Below are 17,877 nucleotides of genomic sequence, written 5' to 3'. Positions count from 1 at the left end.
CACAGGTACAGAACACGAAGGTAACACATGTACAGAACACTAAGGTAACACAGGTACAGAACACTAAGGTAACACAGGTACAGAACACTAAGGTAACACAGGTACAGAACACTAAGGTAACACAGGTACAGAACACTAAGGTAACACAGGTACAGAACACTAAGGTAACACAGGTACAGAACACTAAGGTAACACAGGTAGAGAACACTAAGGTAACACATGTACAGAACACTAAGGTAACACAGGTACAGAACACGAAGGTAACACATGTACAGAACACTAAGGTAACACAGGTACAGAACACTGAGGTAACACAGGTACAGAACACTGAGGTAACACAGGTACAGAACACTAAGGTAACACAGGTACAGAACACTAAGGTAACACAGGTACAGAACACTAAGGTAACACAGGTACAGAACACTAAGGTAACACAGGTACAGAACACTAAGGTAACACAGGTACAGAACACTAAGGCAACACAGGTACAGAACACTAAGGCAACACAGGTACAGAACACTGAGGTAACACAGGTACAGAACACTGAGGTAACACAGGTACAGAACACTAAGGTAACACAGGTATAGAACACTAAGGTAACACAGGTACAGAACACTAAGGCAACACAGGTACAGAACACTAAGGTAACACAGGTACAGAACACTGAGGTAACACAGGTACAGAACACTGAGGTAACACAGGTACAGAACACTGAGGTAACACAGGTATAGAACACTAAGGTAACACAGGTATAGAACACTAAGGTAACACAGGTATAGAACACTAAGGTAACACAGGTATAGAACACTAAGGTAACACAGGTACAGAACACTAAGGTAACACAGGTACAGAACACTGAGGTAACACAGGTACAGAACACTGAGGTAACACAGGTACAGAACACTAAGGCAACACAGGTACAGAACACTAAGGTAACACAGGTACAGAACACTGAGGTAACACAGGTACAGAACACTGAGGTAACACAGGTACAGAACACTAAGGTAACACAGGTATAGAACACTAAGGTAACACAGGTACAGAACACTGAGGTAACACAGGTACAGAACACTGAGGTAACACAGGTACAGAACACTAAGGTAACACAGGTATAGAACACTAAGGTAACACAGGTACAGAACACTAAGGTAATACATGTACAGAAACAGAAACAGGATGGAGGAAATGGGTACAAGGAAGACCATGGGGAAATTCTAATGTGTAGGTGCGGACTGGGATCAGAAATTGGCCCTGGCATTCGTAACATCTCGTAAATTCTTAGATATCAGCATACGACTGAGAAAAATCCACTTGAACGTTCCTCCAGTAATTACGAGTGGTGAAACTCACCTATCATCTCTGAGCACCGACTTCTCCCAAATGCTGAACTCTGACGTCACATACTAAGGAAATTACCTTGATAACAGCATTTTTCAGCAGTTAAATGCAACAAGAAACATTATTTATAAAAGACAATCTATTAATATGGTGTATACACTATAATTTGTTCACGAGCGTGATAGCTGGACTTTTAGTTGACGGTTGACGCAGTTGCTTTGCTATTAGCCAATCGGTGTTCTCAGCGAGTTCAAAGAACGTGAACGCACACAACTTGTTGCTCCCAGTTTACAAGTAATATTCTGCAAGTTTACCACTTGTTATCACTGCATAATAACACACCAGCCCATTGTTTTCCTTCCCAGCATTTTCCTTGAGGCCCCAACACCAGCCTTTTTCTTGAGGCCTCCATTATTAACCGGACAATGCTAATTTTATAACTGCGTGGCCATGCACGCCTCCAACTCAATCATCAAGTTTGCAGACACACAACAGTAGTAGGCTTGATTACTAACAACGACGAGATGGCCTACAGGGAGGAGGTGAGGGTTCTGGGAGTGTGGTGCCAGGAAAATAACGTCTCCCTCAACGTCAACAAAACTAAGGAGATGATAGTGGACATCAGGAAACAGCAGAGGGAGCACCCACCTATCCACATCAACTGGGCCGTGGTGGAGAAGGTCTCACTGCCCTCACCCTCCCGCCCGGCTAGCATCACTACTCTGGACGGTTCTGACTTAGAATATGTGGACAACTACAAATAGCTAGGTGTCTGGTTAGACTGTAAACTCTCCTTCCAAACTCACATTAGCACGCTCTACAGCAGGTATATTTCACTGGTCACCATAACAACACCCACCCATAGCACGCGCTCCAGCAGGTATATTTCACTGGTCATCCCGAAAGCCAACACTTCCTTTGGCCGCCTTTCCTTCCAGTTCTCTGCTGCCAATGACTGGAACGAACTGCAAAAATCACTGAGGCTGGACACTTATATCTTCCTCTCTAACTTTAAGCATCAGCTGTCAGAGCAGCTTACCAATCACTGTACCTGTAGATAGCCAATCTGTAAATAGCCCACCCAACTACCTCATCCCCATATTGTTATTTATCCTCTTGCTCTTTTGCAGCCCAGTATCTCTACTTACACATCATCATCTGCACATCTATCACTCCAGTGTTAATGCTAAATTGTATTTATTTCACCTCTAAGGCCTATTTATTGCCTTACCTCTCTACATTTGCACACACTGTACATAGATTTCTCTATTGTGTTATTGACTGTATGTTTATTCCATGTGTAACTCTGTGTTTGTGTCGCACTGCTTCGCTTTATCTTGGCCATGTAGTAGTTGTAAATGAGAACTTGTTCTCAACTGGCCTACCTGATTAAATAAAGGTGAAATAAATAATAATATATATTTTTTTTAAAATATTTTTTTTTTGTGAAACTGTTAGATCACTTGTTAGATATTACTGTACTGTGGGAGCTAGTAAACAGCCCATCTATCTACCTACCTCATCCCCATACTGTGTTTATTTATCTTGCTCCTTTGCACCCCAGTATCTCTACCTGCACATTCATCTTCTGCACATCTACCATTCCAGTGTTTAATTGCTATATTGTAATTACTTCGCCACCATGGCCTATTTATTGCCTTATTAACTCCCTTATCATACCTCATCTTGCACTCACTGTATATAGATAGACCTTTTGTTTTCATTTGTTCTACTGTATTATTGACTGTATGTTTTGTTTATTCCATGTGTAACTCTGTGTTGTTGTTTGTGTCGCTTTATCTTGGCCAGGTCGCAGTTGCAAATGAGGACTTGTTCTCAACTAGTCTACCTGGTTAAATAAATAAAGGTAATTTTTATTTTATTTTTATGAAGCACAAGCATTTCACTATACTCACAATAACATCTGCTAAACATGTGTATGTGACCAATACATTTGATTTGATTTTTAACCTTTATTTAACTAGGCAAGTCAGTTAAGAACAAATTCTTATTTTCAATGACTGCCTAGGAACAGTGGGTTAACTGCCTGTTCAGAGGCAGAACGACAGATTTGTACCATGTCAGCTCGGGAATATGAACTTGCAGCCTTTCGGTTATTAGTCCAACACTCTAACCACTAGGCTACCCTGCAACAACAACAACAAATTGTTAGTCTGGCCCTAGGTGCTACAAATGGGCCAGCCCATCTGACATTTGCCCCGAAATGCCAGATGGCCAGTCCGCTTCTGCTCACGCATTCGCCTACTTTACAACCCCTCTACTGCTGGGCCAACCTTACGTCTCCATTACCCCCATTCAATAAAGTATTTATGTACATAGCCTTCCCTCTAGCCATATCAACTAGAATCCTCAAAAATGGTTGCTCCAGTAGCCTCCACAGTACGTGCGGTGCCCAAAGTTAAAGCTTGGCGTCCCATACCAGCCCAATGGAAACCCCTACCCTTTCTGGCGTAACTTGTTACGCACAGACTTCCGTGACTGGGCCCGGGACGTCCATAGACGTGGCCGTCTATGCTGTGCTGCGTTCTCTGGCGCAGTGTCCCGTGTGGAGAGAGAGAGAGAGAGAGAGGGAGAAGTTTGCTCTGCCTGCATCGCAGCCTCGGCGCTGCTGGAATCGAACACAACAATGGCGACTCCCAGTTCCAGCAGCAACTCAACAACCTCCAGCGGAAACAGCAACATTGCAGGATCCACCTCGCACCACCATCACCCGCAAACACAACACATGACCACCGTCAGCAGCATGCAAGGTTAGACCAGATGCCCATAATGTCTATTTTCAAGTTGATCAGAGCTATTAAACGTTAGCTGTTGAAAAACACGACTTGGCTAGCCTAACTACCATTGCCCCGAGGCTAAGCTACATAGCAGAGATGCAGTGTAGCTAACTATATATTCTGCTAAATGTAGCGCGTCGGCAATTTGTTGCTACATTGTGTTTTTCTGTGAGGTGTACTGTAACAATGTTACAACCGCTGATATGTAAACGCACCAACTGAAAAGTGTTGCGTTGCAGTTACAGACGTTCCACCCGCAATTGAGTTTACATCAACCGATGTTAGCTGCTACATGCACAACTCAACCCAAGGCCTACTACCAGATTGAGAAACCTACGTATTTATTACTGTATTGTTACTCAATTAATTACACTATTTGTAGATAATAACGATTCAATTACTTTGTTTTCTAATATATATTTTACCTTTTTTAAACAATGAGACATAATTGGCATTGAAATGTTAACTGTCAGTGCTATATTTTGAATGACATTGTATTATGTAGCTATCTGTGATCAGTGTTGGTGCTATCTACTATGTACTTCGTGTGTGTCTGTCGGGAATTGTCCAGGTTCAACTCTTTTATTTTTAAACATTTCAGAAAGCAACACGTGCTGGAGGTGTCAAAACGAAACAGGTACTATTTCTTTTTATTTATAGGATTTCAGTAGAATATTACTTGGTTCATGTGATGGAATATGATTCACCATTGTTTTCTGCTCCCCATTTCTCTTTGGTGTTTACTTTCCTCATTCTGTATTACATTGTGTTTTCATGAATTACTATGGGTTCCATGTTAGAAGTTTGCCACCATTCCATAGCTACTGAAAATAAATTATTGTATATGTGAGGCCCAAAATCTCAGACAGCCAAATATGTGTAGGGTAGCATAAATAACATAACTAGCTCTCACTTGCCCTTGAAAGCCAGAGTTGCACAGTCATAGTGCATTGATGACTTCCATCCAGGTTATATAATGACCAGACAACAGGAAGATATCTCTCGCTCTCTCCTTTTAGGGTTTCAGATAGGGTGGGTATAATTTGTGGAACATTCCAACAGGAATATGTTCCAAAAACTTCGTAAAGTACAAGGTTGCCAATAAACGACGCATACAAAGCTGCCTGATCAATTCACCTAGCTAACTAGCTGCCGAATAGCCATCAACTCACCACGTAGCTCATTCTTAATATTTGTCCATAGGCTACCAGATTGAGGACAGACATTTTTCTGGAATTAACGTGGTGAGTTAAAAACTTTATGAGTTAGCCCATAGGTTTAAAGATTAACTTCTTTTGAATCCAACCACTGTGTCAGATTTCAAAAATGCTTTACGGCGAAAGCATACCTTAAAAAAAATTGAGAACATAGCCCAGCATACAAATCATTACAAAGAGTAACCAGCCAAGTAGAAGAGTTACACAAGTCAGAAATAGAGATAAAATTAATCACTTAACTTTGATGATCTTCATATGTTTGCACTCAGAAGACATTCATTTATTCAATAAATGTTCCTTTTGTTCGATAAAGTCTCTCTTTATATCCAAAAACCTCCGTTTTGTTCGCACGTTTTCTTCAGTAATCCACAGGCTCAAACGCAGTCCCAGCAGGCAGACAAAAAAATCTAAATTGTATCCGTAAAGTTCATAGAAACATGGCAAACGATGTTTATATTCACTCCTCAGGTTGCTTTTAGCCTAAATAATCGATAATATTTAAACCGGACAATAACGTCGTCAATATAAAAGGTAAACAAGAACGGCACTCTCTCGGTCGCGTGCATGAAAGAGGTCTGTGACATGGCAGGGTCCACTCATTCAGACTGCTCTTACTCCCTCATTTTTCAGAATACTGTCCACTGTTCTATGTTGACTAATCTAATCCATGGTGGAGCGTTGGTTTGGGTGATGACCCATTTTCACCTGGGCATAATGGTTAAAGGGACCACTAGTAGGGGTACCTCAAAACAACTCCAGGCATTCCATGCTTTTCTTATCTCTTATTCTCAGCATCTGAGATTTTCTATGCAATCTGACACACGTCAAATCGGTTTCCTTGATCGTCTGATTGTGTGTGAGGATAATGTTCTATACACTGATCTTTACAGGAAACCTACTGATCCTAACAGTTTGTTGGGGGCTGATAGTTGTCACCCGCTTTCCTTGAAAAACAGTCAGCCCTACTGCCAATTCTGTCGAATCAAAAGAATTAGCAATAAACAATCTGATTTCGACAGAAATATGGCTATACCGGTAAATTAACCAATGATATCAAGCCACACCCGGCCATGATTACAGACACCTGTGTGTGTCCTTTGACACTATATAAACTAGTGACTCTCAGTGTTTGTCATTATACCCTGATGAAGACAGTTTGTCTGTCCAAACGTTGGTTATTAAATGACTGTATCTGAGCTCCTAGAGTTGCTCTCTCCTTTATTTTTTCACGAGGACCTATTTCCACCTGGGTATATGGTTAAAGGGACAACTAGTACTGCACCTCTGATTTGGCCATATAGGCCACTGTTCAATAAGACCTCGACACTTTCCCATCTCATCCTCAACATTATCATCTAGTGGAGTATTTAACAGTTATTATGTGACATATATCCCTGATACAAGACCATGATAGTCAAATGGAGCACTTCTTAAAGAGTCAACAGATATCTACTATGCTAGTGCGGAATAGTTGATATTGTGGGGCGGAAGGTAGTTAGAGCGTTGGACTAGTAACCAGAAAGGTTGCAAGATCGAATCCCCGAGCTGACAAGGTACACATCTGTCGTTCTGCCCCTGAACAAGGCAGTTAACCCACTGTTCCTAGGCAGTTAACCCACCGTTCCTAGGCAGTTAACCCCACTGTTCCTAGACCAGTTAACCCACTGTTCCTAGACCAGTTAACCCACTGTTCCTAGACCAGTTAACCCACTGTTCCTAGACCAGTTAACCCACTGTTCCTAGACCAGTTAACCCACTGTTCCTAGGCAGTTAACCCACCGTTCCTAGGCAGTTAACCCACTGTTCCTAGGCAGTTAACCAGTTAAGTTAACCCACTGTTCCTAGGCAGTTAACCCCACTGTTCCTAGGCAGTTAACCAGTTCCTAGGCAGTTAACCCACTGTTCCTAGGCAGTTAACCCACTGTTCCTAGGCAGTTAACCCACCGTTCCTAGGCAGTTAACCCACTGTTCCTAGGCAGTTAACCCACCGTTCCTAGGCAGTTAACCCACTGTTCCTAGGCAGTTAACCCACCGTTCCTAGGCAGTTAACCCACTGTTCCTAGGCAGTTAACCCACTGTTCCTAGGCAGTTAACCCACTGTTCCTAGACCAGTTAACCCACTGTTCCTAGACCAGTTAACCCACTGTTCCTAGACCAGTTAACCCACTGTTCCTAGACCAGTTAACCCCACTGTTCCTAGACCAGTTAACCCCACTGTTCCTAGGCAGTTAACCCACCGTTCCTAGGCAGTTAACCCACTGTTCCTAGGCAGTTAACCCACTGTTCCTAGGCAGTTAACCCACTGTTCCTAGACCAGTTAACCCACTGTTCCTAGACCAGTTAACCCACTGTTCCTAGACCAGTTAACCCACTGTTCCTAGACCAGTTAACCCCACTGTTCCTAGACCAGTTAACCCCACTGTTCCTAGACCAGTTAACCCACTGTTCCTAGACCAGTTAACCCACTGTTCCTAGACCAGTTAACCCACTGTTCCTAGGCAGTTAACCCACTGTTCCTAGGCAGTTAACCCACTGTTCCTAGGCAGTTAACCCACTGTTCCTAGGCAGTTAACCCCACTGTTCCTAGACCAGTTAACCCACTGTTCCTAGACCAGTTAACCCACTGTTCCTAGGCAGTTAACCCACTGTTCCTAGACCAGTTAACCCACTGTTCCTAGGCAGTTAACCCACTGTTCCTAGACCAGTTAACCCACTGTTCCTAGACCAGTTAACCCACTGTTCCTAGGCAGTTAACCCACTGTTCCTAGGCAGTTAACCCACCGTTCCTAGGCAGTTAACCCACCGTTCCTAGGCAGTTAACCCACTGTTCCTAGGCAGTTAACCCACCGTTCCTAGGCAGTTAACCCACCGTTCCTAGGCAGTTAACCCACTGTTCCTAGGCAGTTAACCCACCGTTCCTAGGCAGTTAACCCACTGTTCCTAGACCAGTTAACCCACTGTTCCTAGACCAGTTAACCCACTGTTCCTAGACCAGTTAACCCACTGTTCCTAGGCAGTTAACCCACTGTTCCTAGACCAGTTAACCCACTGTTCCTAGACAGTTAACCCTAACCCCTAACCCTACTTGGAGTCCACCTGTGGTAAATTCAATTGATTGGACATGATTTGGAAAGGCACACACCTGTTTATATAAGGTCCCACAGTTGACAGTGCATGTCAGAGCAAAAACCAAGCCATAAGGTCGAAGAGTTGTCCGTAGAGCTCCGAGACAGGATTGTGTTAAGGCACAGATCTGGCGAAGGGTACCAAAAAATGTCTGCAGCATTGAAGGTCCCCAAGAACACAGTGGCCTCCATCATTCTTAAATGGAAGAAGTTTGGAACCACCAAGACTCTTCCTTGAGCTGGCCACCCAGGGGAAGAACAAGATTCTCTGGTCTGATGAAACCAAGATTGAACTCTTTGGCCTGAATGCCAAGCGACACATCTGGAGGAAACCTGGCACCATCCCTATTGTGAAGCATGGTGGTGACAGCATTATGCTGTGGGGATGTTTTTCAGTGGCAGGGACTGAGAGAATAAATCAGGGTCGAGAGAAAGATGCACGGAGAAAGTACAGAGATCCTTGATGAAAACCTGCTCCAGAGCGCTCAGGACCTCAGACTGGGGCGAAGGTTCACCTTCCAACAGGACAACGACCCTAAGCACACAGCCAAGACAACACTGGAGTAGCTTCGAGACACGTCTCTGAATGTCCTTGAGTGGCCCAGCCAGAGCCCGGACTTGTACTCGATCGAACATCTCTGGAGAAACCTGAAAATAGCTATGCAGCGACACTCCCCATCCAACCTGACAGAGCTTGAGAGGATCTGCAGAGACGAATGGGAGAAACTCCCCAAATACAGGTGTGCCAAGCTTGTAGTGTCATACCCAAGAAGACTTGGCTGTAATCGCTGCCAAAGGTGCTTCAACAAAGTACAGAGTAAAGGGTCTGAATACTTATGTAAATGTGTTTTTATAAACTTTTTAATACATTTGCAAAAATGTCTAAATTGTTTTTGCTTTGTCATTATAGTATTGTTTGTCGATTGATGAGGAAAATTACATTTTTAATCCGTTTTAGAATAAGGCCGTAAACTAACAGAATGTGGAAAAAGTCAACAGGTCTGAATACTTTCCGAATTATCTGTAGCTATAATAATTATTTCCAGTCTCCTGAAACATCACTGGTACTTTAATGTACTGAAATTCAATTTCATTTGCACTGAAACTCAACTTTGTCAGAGACTTCTGGTTACATGACTTAGTGGAGTTTGTGGCTTTTATTGAAATGGTTCTCAATAGCTAGGTTTCCATCAAGTTAGTGAGAGATTTTCAAATCCGCATAAAAAAGAAAATGTGAATTTTCCCACTAGTGGTGGGAACTTGTTGCAGAAAAGAAATCAGTGAGTTTTCATGTGCTGAATAAATGTTTCCAACACTTTTTCAATTCTACCAATAGTTTTGTCACAAACTTACGTTAAATAGCAAATGGTCTTGGCACGTGTGCGTAGGCTAGTCTACATACTGAGATTATTATGGAGAAGACTGTCAAAAGGAACTCAAGAGTCGATAATAATGTCACCAGAATCAAACCCTCAATATTTATTGGAGCATCAAGATCACCGTGCGTTTTCATCACCCTGTGCAGTTCATAAGTTAGTTATGTACATCTGTACATCTGTAGCCTAATAAACTTTACGTTACCTGAGTCGTAGTGGGAGGACCACATCATATCATCACATGATTCTAAGTTTACTTTGATATGATGGTGTTTATATCAATGTTTGTGCATTAAGGAGTTTCCATCGCCATTTCTTACATAACAAATTTTACCGACACAATAATCCCACCGTGTCAAACGAACAAATGTATTAAATTATACCCGAAACTTCCTGTTTCCATCCCTCATGATTTAAAAAAATACTTTAAAGTTTACTCTTGTGAAAACTGTTGATGGAAACATGGTTATTGGTCTCACTTTATGATACAGTCCTGAAAACTATTTCATATTGTGAAATATTCTTATTCCATGCTCTTACATCCTATCCGGTTCCATCCCCATAGAATCATAACTATATGTCCCATTCACCAATGTAGCATCATCCGGTTTCCCTTATTCCCTAACCAGCATATGTTGTGTACAAACTGTTTCCCTCTGTGTCTCTCTGCCAGGTAAACGTAAAGCCCTGAAGCTGAACTTCGCCAACCCTCCAGTGAAGCCAGCGACCAGGTTGCCCCTCAACCCCTCACCTTCAACTGCCCCTTCCTTCCAGAACCCACACATGTAAGTGTTGTGGAGAGCGGATCAGAAATGCACATTTAGAGACCTGATAGTCCTTAGCTTTCTAAAAGGTTATGTATTTCTGTTTGCTTTTATTGTTGTAGAGAAACATCTTAACACGGTCTGTAGGGTACTGTCTGTGTGAAGGAATAGTGTTTAAGACGGCTCTGAGAATACAGCAAAATGGCTGCATGATTAGTTAGCATCTTCAGTCTCTTCTTCAGTGTGGTCTGCTCTGCTATTGAGGAAGAAACCAAGACGTTATGATTGTAAAGGGACGAGGTGGGTTAGAAATCACTTCCTTGTGCATCATATGATGTTCCCTTTTGCCCCAAAACACTCTCTTCTTCATTGTCTCGGTTTCCTCTTTTTCCTCTCAATTCCTCTTTCCACCTCCTCCCTCTCTCACCCTGTCTTTGTCCTTTCCTCTCTTCTTCATCACCTCCCTGCTCTTCCTCCTCTCCCTCCCCCTACAGAGAGCGTATGAGGACACACAGTATCGAGTCGTCGGGGAAGCTGAAGATTTCTACGGAGAATGCCTGTGACTTCACGGCCGAGGACCTGAGAGACCTGGGGGAGATCGGCCGCGGGGCCTACGGCTCCGTCAACCAGATGCAGCACAAACCCAGTGGACAGATCATGGCCGTCAAGGTGACCACACCAGCTGCTCTCATCCTCACTGACTGAGACGTTCCAAGTTGAATACTAACGTTGATATACTGTAGTCTACGCACCTCGTAAATCAGATTGATCCGGGTTAAGCGGGCGGGTGTTAAGGAGCGCGGTTCGGCGGGTCATGTTTCGGGGAAGCATAACACCGACTTTCGCCTCTCCCAATCCCGCTGGGGAGTTGCAGCGATGAGGCAAGATTGTAGTGGATCACAATTGGATATCACGACAATGGGGAGAAAAATGTGCGCATTTCAAGGATGGTGCATAACAAGTATGAGACCTGGTAAAATATTGTCTTGGTTCTTGGTGGATGGTAGACCTAGAGATACAACAGGGCTTTAATGGTCTTCATCAGGTGACGACTAGGACTATAAAACTGATCTCTGAGCTGTTAATCGTTTCCTCTATTTCTGCTGAACACCTGTTGTCGTCTCTGTCCCCCCCAGAGGATCCGCTCCACGGTGGATGAGAAGGAGCAGAAGCAGCTGCTGATGGATCTAGACGTGGTGATGAGGAGTAGTGACTGTCTCTACATCGTTCAGTTCTACGGAGCTCTCTTCAGAGAGGTGAGACTTTTCAAATCACATTTTATTTGTCACATGATTGGTAAACAACAGGTGTGGACTAACACGAATGCTTAGTGAAGGCCCCTTTCCCTTGTTAATAAGACAAGGAATAAATACACAATGAGTAACAATAACTTGGCTATATACATGGGTTATCAGTACTGAGTTGATGGGCAGGGGTGCGAGGTAATTGAAGTAGATGAGTACATATAGGGAGGGATAAAGTGACTAGGCAGGATAGATTAGCAGCAGCGTATGTGATGAGTCTAAAGAGTTCGTGCAAAGGGGGTTCAATGCAGATAGTCCGGGTAGCTATTTGAAGCTGTTCCTGGTCCTATTGGTTCCAGACTTGGTGCGGAACGGTTCCGTATTTCACTGAAAGAATAAATGTTTGTTTTCGAAATGATAGTTTCCGGATTCAAACATATTAATGACCTAAGGCTCGTATTTCTGTGTGTTATTATGTTATAATTAAGTCTACCATCTGACTGAGCGATGGTAGGGACCAGCAGGCTCGTAAGCATTCATTCAAACAGAACTTTTGTGCGTTTTGCCAGCAGCTCTTCGCTGTTTATGACTTCAAGCCTATCAACTCCCAAGATTAGGCTGGTGTAACCGATGTGAAATGGCTAGCTAGTTAACGGGGTGCGCGCTAATAGCGTTTCAAACGTCACTCGCTCTGAGACTTGGAGTAGTTGTTCCCCTTGCTCTGCATGGGTAACGCTGCTTTGAGGGTGGCTGTTGTCGATGTGTTCCTGGTTCGAGCCCAGGTAGCGGTGAGGAGAGGGATGGAAGCTGGTAATACTAAAGTGCCTATAAGAACATCCAATAGTCAAAGGTTAATGAAATACAAATGGTATATAGAGAAATAGTCCTATAATAACTACAACCTAAAACTTCTTACCTGGGATATTGAAGACTCATGTTCTGAGCAAGGAACTGAAACTTTCTTACATAGCACATATTGCACTTTTAATTTCTTCTCCAAACACTTTGTTTTTGCATTATTTAAACCAAATTGAACATGTTTCATTATTTACTTGAGGCTAAATTGCTTTTATTTATGTATTATATGAAGTTAAAATAAAAGTGTTCATTCAGAATTGTTGTAATTGTCCTTATTACAAATACATTTAAAAAAAAATATATATATATAGTTTTCATTTTATTTAAATCGGCCGATTAATCGGCATCGGCTTTTTTGGCCCTCCAATAATCGGTATCGGTGTTGAAAAATCATAATCGGTCGACCTCTAGTCCTGACACCACACTGCCAGATCTCTGACCTCCTCCCTGTAGGCTGTCTCATCATCGTCAGTGATCAGTCCTACCGCTGTCGGGTCATCAGCAAACTTAATGATGGTGCTGGAGTCGTGCCTGGTCATGCAGTCATGTGTGAACAGGGAGTACAGGAGGGGATTGAGCACACACCCCTGAGGGGCCCCTGTGTTGATAATCAGCATGGCAGATGTGTTGTTACCTACCCTTACCACCTAGGGGTGGCCAATCAGGAAGTCCAGGATCCAGTTGCAGAGGGAGGTGTTAAGTCCCAAGCTTCGAGGGTACTATGGTGTTGAACGCTGAGCTTGAGTCAATAAACAACATTCACAGGTGTTCCTCTTGTCAGGTGGGAGAGGGCAGTGTGGAGTGTAAGCGAGACTGTTATCGGTTAATATAATATCTACAGTACATGTTTCAATACCTACATGACTGTATATTATATATTAGAAGTAGTGACTGTTTCTATACTGAACAAAAAAATATTAACGCAACATGTAAAGTCTTGGTCCCATGTTTCATGCGCTGAAATAAAAGTTCACAAATGTTCTATATGCACAAAATCTTATTTCATTTTTACATTTGTTTACATCCTTGTTAGTGAGCTTTTGTCCTTTTGTCAAGATAATCCATCCACCTGACAGGTGTGGCATGTGCAGGAGCTGGTTAAACTGCATGATCTGCACAGGTGCACTTTGTGCTGGGGACAACAAAAGGCCACTGTAAAATGTGCAGTTTTGTCACACAACACAATGCCACAGATGTCTCAGGTTTTGAGGGAGCGTGCAATTGGCATGCTGACTGCAGGAATGACCACCAGAGCTTTTGGCAGAGAATTGAATGTTCATTTCTTACCATAAGCCGCATCAAGTCGTTTATGAAGAATTTGGTAGTACGTCCTACCTGCGTCACAACCGCAGACCACGTGTAACCACGCCAACCCAGGATCTCCACATCTGGTTTCTTCACCTGCGGCCTCATCTGAGACCAGCCACCAGAGGACATCTGATGAAACTGAGGAGTATTTCTGTCTATGATAAAGCTCTTTTGTGGGGAAAAACTCATTTAGATTGGCCGGTCCTGGCTTCCCAGTGGGTGGGCCTATGCCCCCCCCCCACACCCACGGCTCCACCCCTGCCCAGTCATGTGAAAGCCATAGATTAGGGCGGCAGGTAGCCTAGTGGTTAGAGTGTTGGACTAGTAACCAAAAGGTTGGAAGATTGAATCCCCGAGGTGACAAGGTAAAAATCTGTCGTTCTATCCCTGAACAAGGCAGTTAAACCCACTGTTCCCAGGTTGTCATTGAAAATAAGAATTTGTTCTTAACGGACTTGCCTAGTTAAATAAAGGTAATATAAAAAATAAAAAACATTTCAATTGACTGATTTCCTTATATAAACTGTAACTCAGTAAAATTGTTAATTGTTGCATGTTATACACTAATGGACCAAAAGTATGTGGACACCTGCTTGTCGACCATCTCATTCCAAAATCATGGGCATTAATATGGAGTTGGTCCCCCCTTTGCTGCTATAACAGCCTCTACTCCTCTGGGAAGGCTTTCCACTAGATGTTGGAACATTGCTGCGGGGACTTGCTTCCATTCAGCCACAAGGGCATTAGTGGGGTCAGCGCTCTGTTTAGGCCAGTCAAATTTTTACACACCATTCTTGACAAACCATTTCTGTATGGACCTCTTTTTATGCATGGGCACATTGTCATGCTGAAACAGGAAAGGGCCTTCCTCAAACTGTTGCCACAAAGTTGGAAGCGCAGAATCGCATAGAATGTCATCGTATGATGTAGCGTTAAGATTTCCCTTCACTGGAACTAAGGGGCTTAGCCCGAACCATGAACTGCCCCAGACCATTATTCATCCTCCACCATCTTTACAGTGCACTATGCATTCGGCAGGTAAGGTTCTCCTGGCATCTGCCAAACCAGATTCGTCCGTTGGGCTGCCAAATGGTGAAGCTTGATTCATCTCGCTTGGCATTGTGCATTGTGATCTTAGACTTGTGTGCGGCTGCTCGGCCATGGAAACCCATTTCATGAAGCTCCCGACGAACAGTTCTTCTGCTGACGTTGCTTCCAGAGGCAGTTTGGAACTCGGTAGAGGGTGTTGCAACCGAGGACAGATGATTTTTACGTGCCTTAGCACTCGGTGGTCCCATTCTGTGAGCTTGTGTTGGCCTACCACTTTGCGGCTGAGCCGTTGTTGCTCCTAGATGTTTCCACTTTACAATAACAGCACTTACAGTTGACCGGGGCATCTCTAGTAGGGCAGAAATTTGACAAACTGACTTGTTGAAAAAGTGGCATCCTATGACGGTGCCACATTGAAAGTCACTGAGCTCTTCAGTAAGGCCATTCAACTGCCAATGTTTGTCTATGGAGTTTGCATGGCTGTTATGCTTGATTTTATACATCTGTCAGCAACGGGTGTGGCTGAAATGGCCTAATCCACTAATTTTAAGGGATGTCCACATACTTTTGTGTATACAGTGCATGTTAGTTCTGTATATAGCATCCAGTTATAGGTGAGAATAAAGGTGAGAATAACTCATTAGACAGGTTCAGTTCTGGGGCAGTAGTAATTCTCCAATGTTTGGTCTGGACATGTTGTTTTGTTACAATGTGGATCAATAATGACATTTCTTTCTCTTTAGGGTGACTGTTGGATATGTATGGAACTAATGTCTACCTCATTCGACAAATTCTACAAATGTGTATATTGTTCGTTAGATGACGTCATTCCAGAGGAAATATTAGGCAAAATTACATTAGCAGTGAGTGGTTATTTTATTTTCTGTGACTCTAATCTGTTTATAACATATTTATATGAATGCAGTTGTTGGTCACAGATTGTAATGAAATGTGTTTGTTTCTTTACAGACCGTTAAAGCGCTGAACCACTTAAAAGAAAACTTGAAAATAATTCACAGAGGTAAGTTGCCAGATACATCTTTTAGAGTTTTGGCCATATTTATGCAAATTCCAGCTGTGTGTGATGCATGAAGTCTAAAACGTCAGTATGTTTGTGATCTTACAGACATCAAACCTTCCAACATTCTCATGGACCGTAACGGCAACATCAAGCTGTGTGACTTTGGCATCAGTGGTCAGCTGGTGGACTCTATAGCCAAGACCAGAGACGCAGGCTGCAGACCCTACATGGCAGTAAGTCTGTACATTTTTTTGCGAAAATCTCACTAAAATGTCAAGCTAGGATTCGGTTCCTGAATTGTCCAGTATATCGTGGAAAAGTTGTGTTTGTTCTTTTCCTGTTGCTCAGCCGGAGAGGATAGACCCCAGTGCATCCAGACAAGGCTACGACGTCCGATCTGACGTGTGGAGTTTGGGGATAACCCTGGTAGTTATTTAATTCAGTTAATTCATACATTGATTTGATGGCCTCCAATGGGGAAAAACAGGTTTACTATGTTATAACCTAGCTGCACTGTTATTGATAACAATTTGTACACTAAGAAATACACAATCTAACTATTTCTAAACCCTTGTTGGTGGTAGTCAATGAGTAATTGCATTTCTGCGTGTCTTCAGTATGAGTTGGCCACCGGCAGATTCCCGTACCCCAAGTGGAATAGCGTGTTTGATCAGCTGACCCAGGTGGTGAAGGGCGAGCCACCGCAGCTCTGCAACTCTGAGGACAGGCAGTTCTCCCCTAAGTTCATCAACTTTGTCAATTTATGGTGAGTATCACCTCTGGTGAAAGCAGTCTACCACTCCCTCCAGTGGACATTGCTATTAGACTCTCACCCTAGAGGATTCACCATTGCTTTTTTCCTCCCTCTCCTGGTAGAATGGTGAAAAGGCAACATTGCTCTTTCTGTTGTCTTACCAATTGCTTCTTCTCTTGTTCTACAGCCTCACAAAGGATGAGTCAAAACGGCCCAAGTACAAGGAGCTCCTGGTAAGTTTGTGGATTTCACTGTGTATTGACTGCTATGCGGGCAACAGCAAAGCTTGACCTAGTTTCTATGTGGCTGAGATAAATGTTTGTCTCCTCCAGAAACACCCGTTCATCCTGATGTACGAGGAGCGGTTTGTGGACGTGGCCAGCTACGTGTGTCGTATCCTGGACCAGATCCCTGCCTCCCCTATCTCCCCTATGTATGTGGACTGACGGGGGGGGGAATCAGTACACCGCGACACACAACGCATGACATCCCGTGCCCTCAGTTACTATAGTAACAAGGTGTTCGTTTCCATGAGAACAATTCCAGATTCCAAACCAATCGCTCTGTGCAATACGATAATACACACATACTTGTAGCCACCCTGTTCAATGTCCATAAAAACATCTAGATTATCCTCCCGTCTTCAGACAGCTAAACTTGAAGACATTCAATTGGCTCAACGTATATACACAACGGGTCATCTTTTTTATGTGCTAGGAAAAAAACGGTTTAGAGTCAATATATGGTGTATACTTGAAAATCGATGTTACCAAATAAACAAACATGTTGGAAAGTGCCGCTCATGACGTTATGAAAAGAGTCATCTATTTGGATTGTATGTATGCGTTTGTGTGCTCACCTCTACGTCGTCAGAAGTTTGTTTTTTACAGATGTAATGCAGACAGACTTGTCTGAGCGAGACACTCGAATCTCTCAGTATGCTGTGGGCACCTTACCTCATTGTAAATGAAGGGGTCTGATGATCTAAAAGTTATCGTTCCCTGAAACACAGATCGATGGTGTA

General features: G+C 43.2%; 1 protein-coding gene across 2 annotated transcripts; it reads left to right on the top strand.

Annotated features, from left to right (window-relative positions):
* Positions 1–3,794: 3,794 nt before the first annotated feature.
* On the top strand, positions 3,795–17,656 carry LOC112223363 (dual specificity mitogen-activated protein kinase kinase 4). Of its 2 annotated transcripts, XM_024386356.2 has the most exons (12): positions 3,798–4,109; positions 4,738–4,773; positions 10,528–10,639; positions 11,113–11,287; positions 11,755–11,874; positions 15,822–15,941; positions 16,048–16,099; positions 16,205–16,332; positions 16,448–16,525; positions 16,717–16,865; positions 17,041–17,086; positions 17,186–17,656. In XM_024386356.2, exons 1-12 carry the CDS (start codon positions 3,986–3,988, stop codon positions 17,297–17,299), a joined length of 1,254 nt encoding a protein of 417 aa, XP_024242124.2. In that variant the 5' UTR covers positions 3,798–3,985; the 3' UTR covers positions 17,300–17,656. The 2 variants fall into 2 exon arrangements, with proteins under 2 accessions (XP_042161520.1, XP_024242124.2); XM_042305586.1 differs by lacking the exon at positions 15,822–15,941 and having other exon boundaries at positions 3,795–4,109.
* The last annotated feature ends 221 nt before the right edge of the window (positions 17,657–17,877 follow it).

The sequence above is a fragment of the Oncorhynchus tshawytscha genome, linkage group LG24 (genome assembly GCF_018296145.1).
Source record: "Oncorhynchus tshawytscha isolate Ot180627B linkage group LG24, Otsh_v2.0, whole genome shotgun sequence".
NCBI classification, from domain to species: domain Eukaryota; kingdom Metazoa; phylum Chordata; class Actinopteri; order Salmoniformes; family Salmonidae; genus Oncorhynchus; species Oncorhynchus tshawytscha.
Note: the sequence above shows the minus strand (reverse complement) of the source record. Positions and strands in the feature narration are given on the sequence as shown.

Coding starts and splice junctions, on each gene's coding strand:
- LOC112223363 (XM_024386356.2), top strand. CDS start 3,986: ATGGCGACTCCCAGTTCCAGCAGCAACTCAACAACCTCCAGCGGAAAC. Junction 16,526..16,716: donor GGAGTTTGGGGATAACCCTG/GTAGTTATTTAA, acceptor GCGTGTCTTCAG/TATGAGTTGGCCACCGGCAG. Junction 16,866..17,040: donor ATCAACTTTGTCAATTTATG/GTGAGTATCACC, acceptor CTTGTTCTACAG/CCTCACAAAGGATGAGTCAA.